Consider the following 20,711-nt stretch of genomic DNA (forward strand, 5'->3'; position numbering starts at 1 on the left):
CTGTTTCCGGCGCGCGGGGCCGGCGCAGGCGCAGTGGCGCGGCCGAGCGCCGCGGGTGTTGTGCCGGGTCCCGCCGCCTCCCGCGCGCCCCGCCGGGGCGGCACTGCTCGTGAGGGCGCGCCCCCTGCCCGGCGCTCGGCGGCGGCCTGGGGAGAGGGGGGAGGCGGGAGAGACTGTCCAGCAGGTACCGTCGCCGGGACGGGCCGCGTCACCGCCGGGTCGGGCCGCATCTCCACCGGGTCGTGGGGGAATGTGGCACCTGGGGGAACACGATGAGCGCGTGCCGGGCACGCCGGGCTCGGTGGCGTAATGGGAGGTGGGCCTGGGACAGCGGGGCTGGGACTCGGTGCTTGTTTACGCGGCCGCTCTCGGCAGCGTTTCTGGGAAATGGCGCAAGGCAGGAACAGCGGCCGCGSCTGCCCCCGGGACAGGAGGCGCCCCCGCGCCTATATAGCGCGGTCCGGCCGTGCGGCCCGCAGCCAGGCTGCGCGGCGGTCACCCAGCGGGACAGGCGCCGCGCACACAGAGACTGTAAGTAACGATGGCGCTGCCAGCGGTGGTGTCACCTCTGCTGTCACTGTGGAGTCGGCCTGCGCAGGAATTGGCCTGCTTGCCTGCTTGGCAGCCCTCCTCGGCACTTGTCAAGGCAATGTTATGTTGGCAAATAATGGATTTGCGCCTACGTTATCAGCGCAGCTCTGGTGTGTTGTGTAAAACGCTTKCTCCACCAGTTGCATCTTTCTTTGCAGAGGATTGTATACTGCTCCGGGCTCTTAGGATGGGCACATTTCGTTGAAYTTTGCTCAAGGTATTGAAGTAACTCCTCCCATGAGAGGAATTCTGGAAAGGGGTGGTAATAAAATGTCATTTGAAACGTTGTCTCTGCACAAGCTAATTTGCTAAAGAAACAGCAATAAATTTTCCATGTGTCACTAAGGGCTTTTCAGAAATTTCGCATATTGCTCAAGATGAGCTTAAACTAGSCTTTAGGGAGTAGCATGTTGAAATGTTGGAGTGATGCTACCAAATGTCCTGAGCAGTAGGTGTTCCCATGAGATTATTTGATTTGAATGTTTATATGTTTTTACCAAAAGGATACATAAGCTTAATTTGTTTTAAAAAGCTCTATGATTTTAGTTGAACTTGTTTCTGGTTTGGAGTTTCCATTGTTGGTTTTCATTTTGTGTTTTTTTTTTTTCTTTTTCAGACGACAGTACAATACGGGACGTATTTATTGACATAGTTTTTTGAATGAAGTAGAAAGCAACGTAGAAAAGGTGCAGTTATTTATAAGTAATGACAGTTCATTTATCCTTGGACGCGTATTTGTTCTTTTTGATTAACCCAAAAAATCTTTGGTGGAAGCAAAGAAACAAATACCTGTGTTCCTATAGACCTAAAGCCTGCTGGAGGCTAAATCATGCTGCACACCTGAGAGCTTTTCATACAAGCCAGCCTTGGCGTAAGTGGGCCAGAAGCAGAGAGTTTTGGTATCACAAGTACATTTATAGCCATGAGTTTTTATACTACAGAGTTTCCAAACTTTTAACTTCTTCTTCCAAAGGACTTACAGGGCTGAGCATTCGCATGTCACGAATTAAGAACACTATAGAATCTTTTTCAAAGGCTGTGTCTGGCACTCACAGTGAACTGGTGTCACGGATAGCTCGATTAAAGTCCCACTCAGGTACTTTGGGTAAAGCAAATAAAAGCAGTGCAGATGCAAATAACATCAACGCAAATCTAGAAAATGATAAGCARGTCACAGATGCCAGAACTCAGGATGATTGCAACAGAGGTCCAGCTGCAAAGAAATCCACTTGTGCAAGTGAGAACTTGGAATCTGTATTAGTAAGTTCAAGCGGCACTTGTCAAGATACTCCAGAAGTTTCAGCATCTACTAAAAACCACCTCTATCATGTAAGCTACTTTTCTACAAATTTTGGAGAGACTTACAACTTTGTAGCTGATCATATCAACTCTTACTTTAATAATTCTGTTATGGAACAAGAAAAAAAAAGGAATGCTTTATTACAGGACTGTGAAAGTGATGAGAGGAATAAGCTTGTTTCATCGGAAAATACTGTAATAAACAAAGAAAAGACAGTGGATTCAGTAGGTACTTTAACTCCTGAAGCAGAGACTCTGGGTTCTGAAAAAACGAACACTGCTGTCCCAGTTTCTACTAAGAAAAGTATTGCAAACTTTCTTTCGTATCCCAGTAACAGTGTACAAGCTTTTGTAGACAGCTATATCGGTGGGTTGGTACCAAGGTTAAGATCTGATACAAAAGTTGTTTCACCAGAGAAGAGTAAAGAGAAGAGTAAAGAACCAGAACAAGAAGTGACTGAGAAGAGTGTTGAGGACAAACCAAAAGAGGCCAAGACTGCAGAAGAAAGGGAAAAGCATCTGTCTCTTCAGAGAGAAAAGGCAAGTCTTTGTTTAGTGTTAATTTCGGTATTATTTCTATGTATATTTTATACATGTGTATAACTRTGTCACACTAGTGTATATACCTTTATGTAAATACAGATACACACACACATATACTTAAAGACATATATGCCTATGTACTTATATGCATATGCACACATAGTTCTAATCGTATGTAAGTACTTGTACTTCCAAATAAGTATGTGGTGTCCCTGCCCACAGCAGAGAGGTTGGAACTGGATTATCTTAAAGGTCCCTTCCAACCCAAACTGTTCTCTGATATATTCTATGTACTTTGATAAATAAGTATATATGTTAACKGTATAGATTTTATACATGTATATGTGTCCCTACTATAAGTAAACTTACAAATACATATATACATTTAAAAGTAAGGATAGATACATCTGTATAGAAGTATAGGTACAAATACGTGTATGTTAGTTTATATATAAAKTGTGTGTRTRTATATGTATAWAAGCCTGTGCTAGCGTAGTATGTACATATTTAGTTCATATATTCATAGAGTCCGTAAATACAGACAGATCTAGTTGTGCTGTTTTGTAGTTACAGTAATTTTACAATTCATGTTTTCTTGATGGTTCAAATAGCAGAATTGCTCTGAAAATTCATCTGAATGCATACTGACATGATTGTTTGCTGTATTCTATAAGATTCCTTCATTCTCTAGTAAACAGAGAATCAAAAGGTTTCTGTTGACAGTTTAAGCAGTGCTTACTTGGAACCTGTAGCAGATCTCTAATACGACATGCTGTTCATTACTTCTGAGAAATCTTAAAATAACACGTTGGAATTAGTCTTGACAAATTTTACACATTTCTTAGAGCAGTCTTATGTTGTCTGTTTGTCTTCTTTAGATCATTGCAAGAGTGAGTATTGATAACAGGACTCGAGCTTTAGTTCAAGCCCTACGGAGATCCACTAATCCAAGAGTCTGTATCAACCGTGTGGAAGAACTGACTTATCATCTTCTAGAATTTCCAGAGAGCAGAGGAGTTGCAATTAAGGTGCAAATAGTTTTTATGCTTCGATTGAAAAAAAAAAAGGATGACAGATGACTGATACAGAATAACATAAAATCTCATTCTGTGCTTTTGTGGACTAGTCATATTTCGTAATTGTAAAGATTACCATTTGAGTGTCTTTTTTATAACTTTTTAGCTGAYTCAAGCAGATTCATATTACTATGAGTTTATTATTCAAATTACTAGGAGTTTAACTAAAGGCTTGTAAGATTGCAATGTTTAATTTAGAAGCATACGGCATGGTCATGTGGAAGGTAGTATAGGTTTTTCCAGTAGCAGATAAAGGTCGTACGCTGTGTCCTCTGTGGCAGTTGACCAGATGGGAATGTGCTGTACAGTTGATCTGTATATGCACAGTACTTTCTATGCTTGTTTACATGCTTTCTTTGAAGAGAGATAKCAAGAGAACCATCAAATTAGTTCATGTAATCCAGTCCTACTTGTTTTCTTCCCTTCATTGGGAGGGCAGGAGGTGGATGATAGACTATTCTAGAAGTACTGGCTAAATCACAGCATTTGTCAACCTCCTGCCTTTTCCCACAAGATGTGGCAAATGTGTGACACAGATTCTAGAATTTCTGGAAAAGTAGCCTTTAGGAATGGAGTGCAGGCCAGATGAATCATCTGGGTGGGGTACTGGTCAGGCATCCACATAAGTATATGTGAGTTACTTTATGATGAAAGTGTATTCAATACTCYCATTTTGATTGTAATGTTGTATATCTTTGTGGTGTGTGGAAGCATTTTAATTTTTGTTTTGATATTAGTGTACTTAGAAGGTGTTTCTTGTATTGAAGCAGTGTGATACTAAGCAAAATCTGGGGTTTTGCCTGTACTTCGTGTGCTTCATACTTGAGTCTACACTTGGCTGATGTGATATTAAGTCAGTAAAACTAAATTGATAAATGTGGCTTTTCTAGCTATTCAAAAGATTCAAAATATTACCTTGATTGTTTAATTCTGATAGGTAATTCCTATAGCAATGAGGTGCTATAATATTGGCATGCTTTCTTTCCCTTGTTAGACAAAGACGTGTAAAGGCAGTTTTGAAGTTTTCCTCCAACTTTAACTAGTATGTTATTTCTGTACTTGAATGTCACACTAGTAAATTTAAGAATGTATTATTTTGGTTTAAACATATAGTTAGAATGAAATATCCTTTTATTTATCAATAGGAAAAATTAATCCCATGCCTGTTGCGACTGAGACAGGCTAATGATGAAAGTCTTCAGGCTGCTGTTAGAGAAACTTTAGCTCTGATTGGATATACAGACCCTGTGAAAGGCTGGGGAGTTCGAGTCCTCACCATTGATGGAGGAGGAACAAGGTACAACTCTTGGGGTTTTACGTACTTGTAGCCTTTCTCATACTGTAACTAGAAATAAAATTTCAGTTTCTCTTTGACAGATAAATACCCAAGAGGTAGCATTTCTATTACATTTGACTATCTAGGTGATGGATATTGTTTTTGTATGCATTTCTGCTTGAATGGTGTTTATTTTGGTGCTCATTTTTCTTCCTCTATTCCAGCAGAGTTCATACCACTGCATGCCAGATATTGTTTCATGCTAGAGAAGCAATAATCTGGTGGTCTCTAATGTATATCTCCCATTATTTCTGACATGCTGAATTGAGGCCAAACAAACCCCACACTGAAAAATACTATGCCCCAAGGGGCACTGTACTGCCTTGTTAAGAACAAAAATTTAAGTGCTGCATGGTGGGGATGCAGCCAAAATCAATCTTGGACAGAAGCTGATCACCCCTGAGCCTTTGCTATAAAACAATATGGCTGTAGCTGTTGAATGCAATTTTTTGGTATGCCTAAGCATGTAATTTATATTTAGTATTCATCATGCTAATTTTAACTGTTCTGCTGCTCTTTTATTTCCTGAAATAKTCAGGATTCTTACTGTTGTAGTTATTCAATTATAATTAGTTATAATGAAGCAAAGGTGATTAAAAAATGCTTAGAGCTGTGTAAGATAAGACTGCCATTGTATTTAAGGGGGATTTTTGTGTTTCAGGGGTTTAGTTGCACTTCAGACTCTAAGGAAACTAGAAGAACTAACTGGAAAGCCAGTTCATCAACTTTTTGACTACATCTGTGGCGTAAGCACAGGTATTTATCCACAAGTTGGAATTTTGTTATCTATGTAGTAAAAGAACATTTGGACATAAATGTAGATTTTGCCATTTCTGACTTAGAGTGTAAGCTGGGAAAGTACAGTTGTGATTTCTAGAGTCTTTGCTTCTAAATAAGGACTTTGAGCAGTTTGTGATAAACTTGTGACTTTAAACTGATCTTGTTTAAGGGTGTTGTTTTTTCAATTTATGCRAAATCTTCAATTTGCACACAGAAACAGTTACCGTAGATATTTGTGTACCTATACAGCTTAGTAAGGTAATACCTCTTAGGAATTGTTAGGTCATTAATGTTTCCTTTATTAACAGCAATGTTTCRTCTTCATTAATTACAGGCACAGAAGGACAGAGTGTGCCTGTGGCAAAATCTTGGATGATCTAAATTAGAGGAAGTGGTCATTGCTGTGGTGCCCTCTATTCATACTGGTCTGCACAGGCTGGAGAAATGGCTTGGCAGATTCAATAAAGCCACATACAAAGCTTTCCATCTGAGGTGGGCTGATGGGCAGAAAAGGACCTGACTTTGTAACAAGTTGGGCATGRATCATCAGTGCACCCTTGAGCAAAGAAAGCTGGCCACACTGGCTTGCATGGTCAAGAACATACCCAACAGTCTAAGGGTCTCTGGCCACAAATGGCTCATTATGAGTTCCTTATTGGGTATGTTCTTGTACTTACTGGTGAGTGCGGCAGAGAGCTGAGTAGATGATCAGGGGACTGGAGCTCATTACGCATAAGGGGGAGAGTGCAAAAACTGGGTTTATTTGGCCTTAAGAGGAGAAGGCTAAGGGGAGACTTTTATCCTGGTTCAGTTAATGGGAAAATAAAGAGAAGATGGAGTTAGAATTACTTTGAAAGTGCACAGTTATAGGACAACAGACAAGTTAAAGAATAGAAGTTATTATTAGTTATTGGGTCACATTTTTCTTGTTGAGATGGTCAGAGACTGGAAGGAGTTGCCTGCACAGGCTGTGGAATCTCCATCCATGGAGATACTCAAAACTTGGCTGAACAAGTCCTGAATAACCTATTCTAATTAGACCTGTTGGAACAGGAGATTGGACTAGATGATGTCTACAGGTCCCTCCCAGACTTAATTACTCTTGTGACTCAGTGATGAATTAATCCTGCCTAGAAGGTAGGAAAAAACATAAGCAAAGCATAAGTTTCTCCTTGAAAGATAGTCAGCTCCTTCAGAAATTATGTTAGACMGGTAGTGGCACAATTACAATTTCTAGCATAGGAGGTATGCTGTAGTTGACTAGCTGTTTCCTTTAGAAACCCAGCTTCTTTAAAATTTTAGCTATACTTATATTCTATACAGTTTAATTCAAAAATTATGTTAAGCACAGATCGCCCTGAGGAGGTAAAGTGTGTTTTCAGAGATTTGCTTTATAGGCTCAAAATAGTGGAGGAGAGTATTTAGGTCTACTAGACGGAATTTGTAGGCACAAGATAGTTCCCTGCTTTGCATTTTTAATAGTCTTCCAAATGAAGACTGTCCTTTCTTAGTTAATTTAGCAGTAAATGGTTGTTTCTTTGGAAGATTGTTTYCCTTCAAAATTCTTCTCCAGTGTTGTCTTCAATCATAATAAAGGTGTTTTACCTTGGATAGAGAGACCTGGTGTTTTTAATTTACTCCCACTACTGTCACTAGAACTTTATCTTTCATTCTTCCTCTAWTTTCAGGATTTGACTGCTAGCAAGTACTTGCTATTTTAAATTTTGTTTACACAAATTAAACTTTTGTCTACAGTTGTCCAGCTTGCAGTAATAAATGACGAGACATGCTGGCTGAGGTCTTGCATGTSTGTCAGTACTGCTAGCAGTTCTGTTTGTATTGACAGTACACGCCAATAGTCTTGCAGCTGAATGAGTTGTGCTTTACAAGAGTGATGCATTAGATAGTAGGAAGGATGCCTCTTGTGCACTCCACTTCTCTTTCCTGTTGTACTTTTTGTATTTCTTACTATATTTCAGTGTTTTGCCTTTGAGGTTTAGAAATACCGTTGCTTGAGTTTGGTATCACTGTCTTTGTAGTTTCCTGTATTTCTCTTCATTGAGGGTCAAAAGGTGTAAATGCAGACAGTCATAGAGAAAGATCATTGCAATGATGCTGTATTGGCCATGCATACTTTGAATCTGCTTCACTATAATAGCAAATGTGTGATGTTATAGAACTGGTGCTGGAGAGTTTAGAGGCAGAGAATGTGGCAGAGGATTTGCGTGACTCAGGAAAATGCTGTTTCTCACTGCTAGGTGCTAAGTCTGTGTTGAATACAGGCATCTGGTGATTTGGCAGTTGAGGAAGTTTCTCTTGGTGAAACCTTGTGTCAAGTAGACCCAATTTGCAGTAAGCAGGTGTGCTACATTTTAAGAAACTGAAACTATCAATCCACTGATGCTCAGCTCTCACAATGGTGGAGATTGTGAGMGTGAAGAAGGGAAATCATATTTCCTTTAAAGCCATCCGCAACTTCCTGCATGTAGTTTTTTCTGTGTTATATTCTTACTCTATTTATTATTAYTATTTAATAATAATTTAGAAAAAATATTCWTTTTTTTTCAAGCTTATTGCATTTATTTCCAGATTGAAAAAATCATGTGTCCTAACTATTCCTAGTGCTTAATTTCATGTTCTCACAGGATGTCACAACTAGATTTAAAGGTTATATGTGTCCCTTTCTGTTTAATATGTCTAAGAATTGAAGTAATGCATTAATTGTATTATTCTGCAGTCCTTTTAATGGTGTTTAGCTGCAGTGGTTTTTGAATGCTSCTGTTTTGTTCTGACAAGGGTAGGTCATAATTTTTGTTAGGTACACACTAGATGGCAGTATGTATGAAACTAATTATAAATGGTTGCCACCAAATGTAATCCAAACTATTCAAAGTTCCTTTATTTTTACAGAATTTTCCTGGAATATTTCTCTACTGACTTAAGAGTTCACAAGATAGCAGATAATGCTTCAAATAAATTTTTGATACAACAGCATTGATTTCTTACTCTTTCCAAGTAAAGCAGTGGATTTCATTTGCCTTCTGCCATATACTTGTTGAGATCTGCAAAATGAAATAATGTAATTTTTCAACTTCTYATGGTTCTGTTTTTGAAAGCAGACTTTTTCTATCTTGTGTATGTTCTTTTAAAATCTGATTCGTGATCTCTGAGCAGGAATTTAGTGATAGAAATGTCAGCTGGTCTTCCTGCTTCAAAACAGATATTCTGCTAACCTATGAACTACGTTAACTGGTAATCTATCTTTGTAATCTTACTCCAGGATACATTTTACATTGCAAAATATTTGGTTTTTTTTTCAGGAGCTATATTAGCTTTTATGTTGGGGTTGTTCCATATTCCCCTGGATGATTGTGAAGAATTGTACCATAAACTAGGATCAGATGTTTTTAAGCAGAATGTCATTGTTGGAACAGTAAAAATGGGTTGGAACCACGCCTTCTATGACAGTGATATATGGGAAAAAATGCTCAAGTAAGTAAAAGATGATTAGGTCAAAAATAATYAGTGAAATGTCTGAGTGCCTTTGCTTTTGTTGCTGCTTCACTGGTATGCAGGTTCTTAAAACAACTAGAAAGGATTAACGTATAGTCTCATTCTTTTGAAATAGCTGTTTTCATATTGACTAAAATGCTGAAAGCTTTTAATGTAATGATTTATGTGTTTAGRGAATGAAGTAAGCTTTACTGCACTGATTTCTGATTATATTCCTGTGTCTTTGCCAGCTCTGCTTGATCTGACTCATTACAGATTTGCCACAAATTTTACTAGCCACCTGCTGTGCTTTTTCTCTTGTAGGAGATTGGTGGTAAATGTAATAATGTGCTGTAGTAGGGACTTCTAATGTTGGCTGCTATATTGAGGGGTTTTGCCCATTGCCACTTTCTTTGAAAGGGAAATGAGCTGTAAATGTTGCAATGAAAAATTACCTGCTGTGTCAGAGTTGCTCATGAAGTGTATTCACATGCATTAATGGCTATTCAGGAAAAGCTGCTAGAAGGAATTATTATATTACAGGTTTTACTTCTTAGTTTTATTCATCTGGATTTGTATTGATAGTTGAACTGTTCATAATTTTTAGCAAACTAATGTTTCCCAAACAGCATAAGTTGACCCTGCCACTGAAAGAACTGAAACAACCTTTTCTGAGAGAAAATGTGAAATAGTAAAAGGGTCTTTTGGATAAATAATAACAAATTCCTTTGGGAACGTGATTACCGTRTTTTATGGGATTGAAGGAGTTTTTTCATGAGTACCAGTGCTGTCTGAATTTTAAGCATCTCACTTCTTGAATGAAGTGGAGGGACAGGCTTCCAAGCACTTCTTCTCTGTGTTCTTGTATATTTTCAGAAATAACTATGTTTATCAAATTAATATAATGAGCTTTTCTTCTCAGATATCTGAAGGTCTTTTTTTAGAAATTAGATTTTTCACTGTTTTACCTAAGTTCCTTCCACGCCCAACCAAAAGAAGTCTTGTGAAAAATCACAATAACCTCATGTGAAGGTATCTTATGTGTCTTTAATCAAAATACTATTACTTTTTGCAGCTACATATAGCACATGAGGGAGGCAAAGGACTCTACTCCTGTGCAATAGACAAGAGCCAGGCAATTGATATATTATCCATAGAGTAAATTAAAAATTTACTGATCAACAAATGACTCTTGGTGAAGGGAGATACTATGCCTGCTCAACATTTTGTTGAAGGGATTCCTGGACACTTCCCTGTGGTGTGGGGGCCTGGAGCTAAGAAGGGAATTGTAAGGTTATATAGAACCTCTTTATAGCAATATTGACAGTCGGTCTATTATTGTCATAGCATGAGGAAACTCCTTTATGTTTTGTTTGAATTTAAAAACTTTACTTGTGCTGTGTGGGTTTTTGTAGTTTAGATGCTAACATGTCAGCCTTGGTTGAAATAGAGAGAATCCACTGACAATATACAGATATGTAATACATATTTAGTCCTACCACGATAGCAGTGGTGGTATTTTCTGTCAGAAGGTATTCTTGCTGAAAGTAATTAAGTTGATGCTTCATTAGCTAATGTTGCATGCATTCATRGGGTATGTTGTAAATTGCATTTCAGAAAATGGCAACTGATTTTGGTTAACTGACTTTTTATTCAGAATGCTTTAGGCAATTGGTTTTATGTCTTATGTCTGTTTTAACTCCTCATGTATTTCTTGAGTTGCAATTTGAGGACTGGTTTTAATAAGTAATGTTTTGCAGAAAAATATACTTACAGCACATCTGCCTATATAATGCTGTATGGATTTGCATTTGTAAGAACCTGGCTCATAGGTCCAACTTTTCTGTTTTCTTTTGACTGTTGTTGACGTATACAATTTTCTTCTTGCATACTGTCTTAAGAAACTACTGGAGAAATTTGGTGAGCAGCTAGGAGTTTTCACAARCTGGCTAAAATCTCATGTTGGGAATTTATAGTCTTGAGAAGCAATCAATTACTGTGTGAAGGATAGGATAAAAGTTTGCTTTTGGTAGGAAAATGGATAATACATGTGTTTGGGAATACAAATAATAACACTTCAGTATTTGTTTTGCATATTAAAAGATAAATTGGCACTGCTCTCTAGTGACTACATGGGCAACACATTCCATACCAGCACATGTATAAAAATCTCTCCTATAGGATTGGTAAAGATATCATAGTTACCTGTTACTATTGTTGTTTTTAGAAGAGGTTAAAAGTTACAATTTTGCCTTTTGAATTGAATGCTCTTTCTGCAATGTTTGCATCACTGCTGTAGCCCATTAGAATGTTTCTTCCAGCATGTGGTTGGCAATAAGTTCTTCATAGCATTATTAAAATAAATGTTGTAATATTAGTGACTTGAAGCAATGAAAGAGCAATGTTTGTGTAAGAGACTTGTGTAAGTAGGTCATGTCTAKAGGACATAGGGCATAGTCAGAGGCAAACAAAGTAGATAAATGGAAAAATAGGATGGCAAATGAAATTATGTGTACAGTGCTAAACAATRAGTGGAAAAATGTAAAATGCTTACAGGATTTAAAGTAGCTTTTATATCAAGTGATTTGGGTGTTGTCGTGGACAGTTTAATGAAGCATCTATATGCTTGTGGTCAGACAAGATGTTTGTGTGTGACAGTTGGGATTGAAAATACAGAAAATACTGTAATACCRTTATATTAATTCACAATACAGTTTAATTTAAAATATTATTTGAATTATAGAGAACATGTTCCTGCTGTAGAGAACATTTCTGTTGCAAAATTGGTAAAAAGTGGCCAGTGACCCAAAGGACAATACACATTAGGAGTCTATCATTAACTAAAGCAAACAAGTTAAAGTGATCATTTGAGATAGTAAGACATCTTGAGAATCACCAGTTTCTTCTTTTCTTTGATAACACRGAACTATTTGATAAAATTAATATTAGAAGATTTTTATTTTTTAACACAGTATGTGAATAAACTGTGGAATTAATCCTGTTGTGACTTTGTAAAAGAAAATTGAACAGCGAGACAAATGTATTTATATAATATGCAATTACAATATTAATGCTAGCAACAGAACTAAAATAAATCTCGAGCTGATATGAAACTTTTCTCCTTAGACCTTAATATCTAAAGTTACCTAGTAGTTTAAGGGATTTCTTGTACCTACTCTGAAGTATCAATTCTTGGCCTTCATAAAAAACAAGATGTGAGGAGATAGTTATTCAGTTTGATGGTTCCTATAATTAAGCAGTGGATATTGCTTATGCATTTTTTTTAATCTTTGCATTTGGGGCTTGGGAAAAAACACCTAATATGGGTATTTCAGAAGTAGATGAAAGTGATGCAGATCAGGAGATGTCTTTGATATCTCGCCTCTGTCAGTCTCATCTCTTTTATTCCTACTTCATGATTCTGTGTACCTCCGTCTCCTTGTAATCAGTTAGTGAGTGCAGATGGCACTCTTCCCCTTCTGGCTGGTGATTGTGAGATTGGAATGAATGCAAAAATGAGATAAAACAGTGTGCTGGTACAAGAATTATGTCAGCAGAAGTTTTCCATCATAGGACTGAAACCTTTCTCCCTTCCTTCCTGCCTGTCAAGGACATGTACACAGCCATCTTTCAAGCACAAATATCCACTAGTAGTGCATCAAATTGTCCTAMTTGCACATGCAGTCTACTGTCCGCATGTGGAAGACTGCTGCTACAGTAGCATGTATAAGCTTCTTCTATCTTGAGACCTGACTAGGTCAATAAAGGTGTTGTTTTTAACAGTGGAAGTGCTACTACCTCCTGGTMCGGGTGTGAGCTGTAGATGGATGATCCTCTAACAAGAGCACATGGGAATATCCTTACTTAAAAAGGGTGGTAATATGGAGAACCATCATTCATATCATTGCAGAATAAGGCAGATGCACCACCAGTGGTTGGGTGGGCTGTGTTCTAGGGGAGGAAGAAAGCTTGCTGATTTAAAGCTGTTTGGAATCATTATGGATGACCACCCACTCTGTAGGTGKTTTATATCTTTATTGTAAGCAAATCAAAGTTGAAATAGATGGTGAGATGAGATTATTGGCTAGTATGGTAATTTGCTCAGTCTCCTCTACTGTGCAGAAGGGCTACCTTCTAGTTAGCAATGGGAATAGTGATCCTAATACTGATGTGATGAGAAAATACAATGCTCACCATCAGTATGATTTATAAAAACATATTAATGTGAAAAAGAATTACCTCAAAAAGGGATGGTAAATGCGTATTGGATTACCTTTATGGAAAATTACATGCAGATGTTCTAACTTYGTTTTAAATCATATGGAATGCCATTTTTCTCCCTTCAGCTTTTGTTTTTGTAACATTACAGAGGAGTGATTTTTCATTACTGTAAAACCACTTAATAAGGCTGTTRGTTTGTTGATTCCTAAACGTAGCAAAGCATTTTTTCTAACTATATAGTAGAGTAACCCTAATGTTTTATGGTTAAGCATGTGAACTGAGTAACTTGCATCAAGACCTCTTCAGTCACTCTTCAGACCWGTTTCCAATAGCCTAGAAGGTTTGAAATGTTGGTCCATTGAAGTCAGTTGTAGAAATCGGATTGTTAAAGTGAAATTCAACCATGGGTTTTTTTTTTAAATGGAAAGGTCTCAGAAATAAGGGTGATAAAAATATATGTCTTGTTCATGCTAAACTGATGGAGCATTCTCAAGTTTCTACGTTTTTTTGTAGAGAAAAAATGGGCTCAAATCTTATGATTGAAACTGCAAGGAAGTCCAGATGTCCAAAGGTAAGTACACTTTTCTAAGGTAAATTCTAAYTGTGTATTTCACAAGTACTTTTAAGAGTTCTAAGTAAATTCTGTACCTAGAAGAATATTGGATAGACAGTATGAGTGTTGAAGTGCTCTTTGGGCTTCCATGTGCGATAACCAATGTTTTTAAAGGATAAAAATTAATTAGACTCTTAAATTTCTGCAGCAATATCTCATATTTTTAATACTTCCAGTTGGAATATATTGCAGAGATGTTAAAAGCCTTGTAAGTATAGWAATACTGGGTCAGTATTTTGAGGTTGTACAAAGCTAGGTTTTTTTCATGTAAGAATTCTAGTGTCTGTCAGCTGTGATGTGTTACTGTGTTGCAAGAGGACAGCTTTTCTTCTCACTTTGTTTGGAGTACCTCGTTTTCTCCGGGCACATTCCTAGCCCCCAAGATCTCTTCCTGTATGATAGAAAAGACACCAAGTCATAGGAGGGGTGTTGCATACAGCAGCAGCATGAGAGTGAAAGATGAGAAAGCCATGGGTATTTTATTTTTGGTGAAGGATAGGGTGTGAAGAAAGAAGAGAAATATAATAGGATATATTTCTGAACAATCTGCAATTAACAGGTGTTTTGGTGTCCTAGCACCATATTCAATGCTTTACTGTTAATGGAAGATAGTCACATTTTTCTAAACATAGAAACATGTGCCTTACTGACTGCGTTCCTAGTCCATGTCTAAAACAAGGACATGAAAAGGCTGGTGTGGTATGTTGCTTTCTGAGAGAGAAGCTATCCTATGTTGACTTGAAAGTTATCTTTGAACCAGGATTTTTGGCTTCCTTCCATGTTCTTCAGTAATAAAATGTGAATATAAATAGAGTTGAAACTAGCTGTTCCCAGTAGTCTCTTTATAGTGCTGTCAGTGGTGGCACTTGTTACAAGGCACAGCAAAATCAAAATAAACGGGCAGTTGTATGTATGTTCTGCTGCTGTTAAATTCATGGCAAGATCGATTTTTCCAGAAGCTGCTGGGCACCTTGCAACTTAGACTGCATCATGGAGTGTACAAGGGTATTGCCAAAAATAAAATCAAGCATCTGTTTARTAAGTTTTCCATTAAATTTTCTGAAGGTATTTTTCTTACTGCATCTGGTAGTGCTTAAAGCTAAACACTCCCTTTGAGAAAAACGGGAAACATTTCCTCCATCAAATGATGGAGTGCCAGTCAGGCATGTGTTTTCCTTTGGCATTTGAATGTGGAAGTCACACTTTTGCTTTCTTTTCTATAAGGATAAATGTAAGATGAAAAAAGTTATTTAAATTAAGTAGCCAAAGGATGAAAATGCATGCAGTGATATCACAGCATCAAGTGTGCTGTTGAGTAATATTTCATGAAAACACCTGTTCTGTAAAATAGTAAACAAGATAGAATTAAACACCCACTTGGGTGCTAAAGGGCATTGTTCTGACAGTGCCAGCCAGGCTGGCTTCATCACCTCTAAAAGGTCTTGCACATTCTAACACACGCCCATAACTACATGTACTTTCACCTTGTAATTATATCTGTAAGATGCATTCTTTTTGCAGTCATAGTTGGGGGTTTTCTCAATGGAAATACCATTTTGGCTTTTTGCTTGGATGAACATACATGATTTCTGTTACTGGCATTTCAGTATCCTTGCAAAAAACCCTTGAAAGGCTTACATTTGGTTCTTGTGCAGGAGATATTCTTCCTGCAATTCTTTAACTCTGGTTGCAGTATTAGGTAATCATTTTCTTGGAGAAAGAAACTGAGTGACAGTTCTGACATTCATATTCAATGGCATTGTTGTATTGTTGGTTGCAGAGGTCTGAGAATGAAATACTATTCCTGAAGGAAATATATTTTAAAATCATATAGCTGACACCAGTATTTTGCTTAAATATCATTGATATTCATAGAAACAGAATAACCAGCAGAAACCATTTCAGGTTAAAAATAGTATTATCTTTAGGGAATTGTCTTGTTTGTGTTTTTCTTTCAYTTTTTAAAATTTAGGTAGACATTATAAAAATGTAAATAAATAATGAACTTAGTAAGATTCCATAGGTGCATTAACGTATAAATTGAATTTCATATGGTAGGAAGCTTTCATTTTTATTTTGTGGTTACTGTTATCATCATGTATAACTAATTTTGTTCCTCCTCACTCACTAGGTAGCTGCAGTAAGCACCATTGTAAACAGAGGAACACCACTAAAAGCATTTGTGTTTAGAAACTACAACCACTTTCCTGGTGTTAAGTCCCATTATATGGGAGGCTGTCAGTATAAGCTCTGGCAGGCAATTAGAGCATCATCTGCTGCTCCAGGTTATTTCCAGGAATATGTTCTGGGCAGCGATCTTCATCAGGTAAGTTGAAATCTCTGTAAGTAAATACTTTCCAATTTTGTACCTGAGAAAAAACATGGTCTGAAATCTCTGAATTAAAACTAAGCAGATAAGTTGGTAGCACAAAGGAAATCTAAGACAGGGCTAAGAAAGGATATGGTTAGCTTCTGTAGGCCTTATAGAACTAGAAAGGCTTAAAAATCTTAGTCTTCTCAATACAAACATAAGCTCTTCTGCTGTTCCTTTCTTTTCTGCCTGGAAGGAAACCTTATATGCGTTGTAAATTGCCTCTGGCTTCCTGCTTACAACTGGTATTTCAGTGAGCATTATTTCACTAAACAGATGGTGTAACTTAAAAATCTAACAATATTGTGAAATGAAAATGAAATGTAAAAAAACAGGTTATGCATTTCAGTGTTGTTTTTATTCGTGCATAATTTCTCTTTATKGTCTACTTTTTAATGCTTTCTGTTGATGGCGTATTCACGTCTACCCTGGTTCTGGGCTAGTAAAAAGAGTAAGAGGTGCCACAGCACTAAGTTTAAACTCTGAGGACAACTGTGAAAGAAATTCCCTTGAGGAAAAGCAGTGTCTTCTGTCAACAGTGCATGCTATTTTATTGTATTAGAGGTTCTCTTGGTGACCCTAATAAGTAAAGAACAAAGCAAAATAATTTCTTTAGTAGCTTTTTAGCCATAAGGTGTCAGTTCTCCAGTGCCCCTTTATTATTCTGCAATTCTCCAAGTTTTAAAAGAATACTTCTTGCAGTGCATACTAATTTAAAACTTACTATTTATTTTAATAAATACCCGATGCAGCTCTGTGGCAGGAAAGACTACAAAGGGTGGCTGAACCAGAAACTTTCAACAAAGAGAGCATAGGATTGAATCGCTTAACTTTAACAAAAGCATCTGTTACATTTCTGTCATATTAATTCGTATAATCATGTTAGCCTCAAATGCTGGAAAAAAATAATAGCCWAAGATGTACCTGGATCATATACAGGCTTTCTGATGGTGTCCACTGGAAGACAGTGTAATATCCTTTTATGTAATATTTTAATACGCCTGAGTAATACTGAAATTTAAGGGGTAACTGATAAATGAGTGTCAGATGAAATAGAGAAAAATCCATTAGATTAAGAGGTGGTAAAGGGAAACATTGGTACAAAGACAAGATCTGAGAAAAGCCATCATACTTCTCTATTTTGATTGAACATTTATAAAGGGAAGAAATAATTCAGCTATATAAAAGCTCTGTAGAAATTAAGAGGTGAAGGGGAAGGGTTCCCAGGGAGGGGCAGGTTCAAGAGATTCTGAAATTTTTCTCCTTTTTGTTTAGGASACTTTTTCCCCCTTCCTTCCCTCACGTGACTGTCCTCCACAGCCTTCCCAGTATGGTACATCTTGTTATCCTCAAAACGTTTTAATCAACTACTATCTGAAATAAGCAAATAAGTTTTGAGGGGTTTTTTTGAACCTAAAAATGGAGTAACGCATCAGATTCCAAGCCAAAGCACTGCTTGAAATCCTGAAATGTGTTCCTCATCCATCTGGCCAAGCAAACTGGGAAGGGAGCTGTTTTAGCCTTGGGAGCTGTTCCAAACTGCTCCTYAACTGATGGAATGGGTCAGTGTTAATCTATGTGAAGTTTTCTTTCTCTTCTCACCTTTTCATCCCCTCTTTCCTTGAATTGCTTGGTACATGGAAATTTGTCTGTGCTTTTACATGAAAGCTGAATAAACATGATTTTTAACTTCTACACAGTGCTTACACAACTCTTTGTCTTAACACTGTTTCTGAATTGCCAGACTTGTGTGAAATGCAGTAAGGCTAGTATTCATTTTATCTATGTTCACTTTTAAGTCCAGTTTACCAGAGAATGTATAATTAGTGTTAATAGAGATCAGATCCAGTATTTTCAGACACACAGGGCTGGAATGAAGTCTACTTTATTTTTCCCTTGCTCCAGAGTCTTTGGACAAAGCTGTACCATCTACTCTTACAAACCCTGTTTCACAAGTTAACCACTCTTCTCTGATGTGCTTGAGTTACTAGAAGGCAAGGGCTTAGGATGCCGTTCACCTTTGTCAACAATAAAGAACTAAATATATTCTCAGTACTAAAACAGTTTATTGTAGTAAAACTAGATGCCAAATTTTCAGACTCAAACTTTTTCATATAATCTGAAAAATCTCTCTTCTACCCAGCCAGGAATGTTTAAACACTTGAATTCTTACAGAAATCATCTTTCATGTCTAGCATGCTTTTCTTTCCCCAGATTACACTTTCTTACCACATCTGTATTTCCATAATTATCTGTGTRTATTATTTGTATGGGGTGCACTTGGATGTCCAGCTAGTAACTTACTACATGGCCAATATTATTTAACTGTCTTCATGCACCTTTCCAGCTCAGATTATAAATCCACCACTGCAGACTCTCAAGCAACCTTGAATTGCYTTGTTTTAACCCTGGGGTAAGAGGCCCTGTGCACGTAGTGGACTGTTACCCTTGTTTTCCTTTGAGTTAATGTTACCACATTGGAAAAGGCAATATATTCAAGAGTTTTATCTCTGCTAAAATATCCAACATGAATTGAAAGAAATGCATATGCATAAATAATTTTTTAAATAGACAGAATCCTAAATGCAGTAATAAACAGCTTTAAAAAAMCAGCTTTCTTATTAAAATACATTCRTATTGGTAACTATGCTCTTATAGTTAATATCATAAATATGAGAATAGTAGATTCTTGTTAAGCATCTTTATTGTGAAAATATTCTGCCAGTGTAATTTTAAGTTCCTTGGCCAGTAGTATATATGTAGTGTATATGGAAATTCTTKCTCTTTTCTGTATGTACACCAACAGTTTGAACTGGTTTTGGACTACATGACTAAATGAAGCATAACATTGTTAGACATTTTYGATAGTTCTGTGTCTTTTGAAAAGTGCATCAACATAGCGTGCACTAAGTGTAAATAATAGTTTACGYCAAAGGCTTCAAAATTGTAGTATAGTATCAGAAAGATGATTTTTGAAATTTTTTTTTCATGGATTGGGGACATCCATTAATCACTGTAATCTGATTTCTGAACATAATCTGTGCTGGTTTCTTATTAGTTTATATATAACCTACGTCTGAAGTGTTGGTATTTTCAAACAAGAAAAGAGGTAGCCAAAGTGTGAAATKCAGAATATAAATACAGTATTTGTTTCCTAGCTTTGAAGTTTGGGACTCATAAAGAATTATATAGAGACCAGGTTTYGTATTAGCTTATCAGTCAGTTGTATATTGAAATCTGAATTAGAAACACTGTGGCAGTTCATCTGACTGAGKACCATTCAAATGTGTGAAAATACTTATTTTGATAATGGGAATTTATTGAATTTGTTTTAGAGTCATCCTGCATATTTTTGTTTCCTGTTATTTAGCTTTTGTTGGAATCGGAGTCCTTTCACAAACTGTATGAAGTAGCTCAATGAGAGTTTGTGTAGGGTTGAGATGTATTCTTATAGATTTTATGTATGACTCTGGATGTCTGTGGTGGMGTTATGGCTGAAATGAACCATTGGGTTTGAGTTGTTCTTCCATAATCTGTATAGTCATATATGCAAGTGTATTTGTGTACACATATGCATGCCCTTTATCTGGGAACATTGCAGTTTGATTTCCTGTACTAGGCACTCTCAGGATTCAAGGGGATTGTAAAGTGTGTTCATTTTTTTAATGAGGTAATAACTTAGTTTTACAATTTTTCTCATGTCATTGTTTAGAAAGAGGTTTCTAGGTGCCTGAACACTTATTTGTGCTGCAGGTGAGCTGGTGCTTTGTTTCTTGAATTTCTGCAAAAAGCCAGCAGTTCAAAACCAAACAGCAATATTTACATTCAAGTCAATCATGCCATGCTATCTGGTTCCGCTCTGTCAAGTAGGAAAAAACAGTGCAGCTGTTGGTAGATGAGGAGAGTAGGATTAATATTCTTTGTGGTTCAAAAGAGGAACACATWAACATTCAAAGGGATTTAATCCCTCTAACATGCTTCTCCAGGAACCGTGCAAGTCAAGAGAGACCAAGTCATGGTGTTACAATATAGAAACARTCTTGCCACATGTCATTTCCTTTATTTTAAAATGTGTTTTTGGAGCACTGAAGGCTCTTAACCTCTCCCCAGTCCTGCTAGATCCAGTGACTTTTTTTTCCCCGCTACTTCCCACAGCAGGGTATTATTTCTTATATTTTTTTTTCTTTCTTTTTTTTTTTTTTTTTTTGTAAAGTATGCTAAGGATATTATTAATTTAACTAATGAAAAGCAAATTTAAATGTAAGGAAATCATAATGCACACTTCATTTAATAGCTTTTACAGTAAAAACTAAATTTTGTCCCATGAGATTAATTGAAAGGGCAGGAGGGATTGTGTATGTGATGGTGGCAAATTCAACAAAGCCACAG

At 37.0% G+C, this 20,711-nt stretch overlaps 1 protein-coding gene across 4 annotated transcripts in view; it reads left to right on the forward strand.

Annotated features, from left to right (window-relative positions):
* Positions 1-59: 59 nt before the first annotated feature.
* Positions 60-20,711, forward strand: part of PNPLA8 (patatin like phospholipase domain containing 8) — a 34,549-nt gene continuing 13,897 nt past the window's right edge. The window contains exons 1-8 of one of the 4 annotated variants that reach the window (XM_057366114.1): positions 61-184; positions 1,208-2,430; positions 3,312-3,461; positions 4,655-4,806; positions 5,507-5,601; positions 8,946-9,117; positions 13,852-13,909; positions 16,083-16,277. In XM_057366114.1, the coding sequence (XP_057222097.1) occupies positions 1,297-2,430; positions 3,312-3,461; positions 4,655-4,806; positions 5,507-5,601; positions 8,946-9,117; positions 13,852-13,909; positions 16,083-16,277 (1,956 nt within the window). In that variant the 5' untranslated portion in view covers positions 61-184; positions 1,208-1,296. Of the gene's footprint in view, positions 185-393; positions 532-749; positions 809-1,207; positions 2,431-3,311; positions 3,462-4,654; positions 4,807-5,506; positions 5,602-8,945; positions 9,118-13,851; positions 13,910-16,082; positions 16,278-20,711 lie in introns of those variants that run through there. The other 3 variants (XM_057366115.1, XM_057366116.1, XM_057366118.1) reach the window with 3 other exon arrangements.

The sequence above is a fragment of the Malurus melanocephalus genome, unplaced genomic scaffold (genome assembly GCF_030028575.1).
Source record: "Malurus melanocephalus ecotype Western Australia unplaced genomic scaffold, MMel_1.1 scaffold_60, whole genome shotgun sequence".
NCBI classification, from domain to species: domain Eukaryota; kingdom Metazoa; phylum Chordata; class Aves; order Passeriformes; family Maluridae; genus Malurus; species Malurus melanocephalus.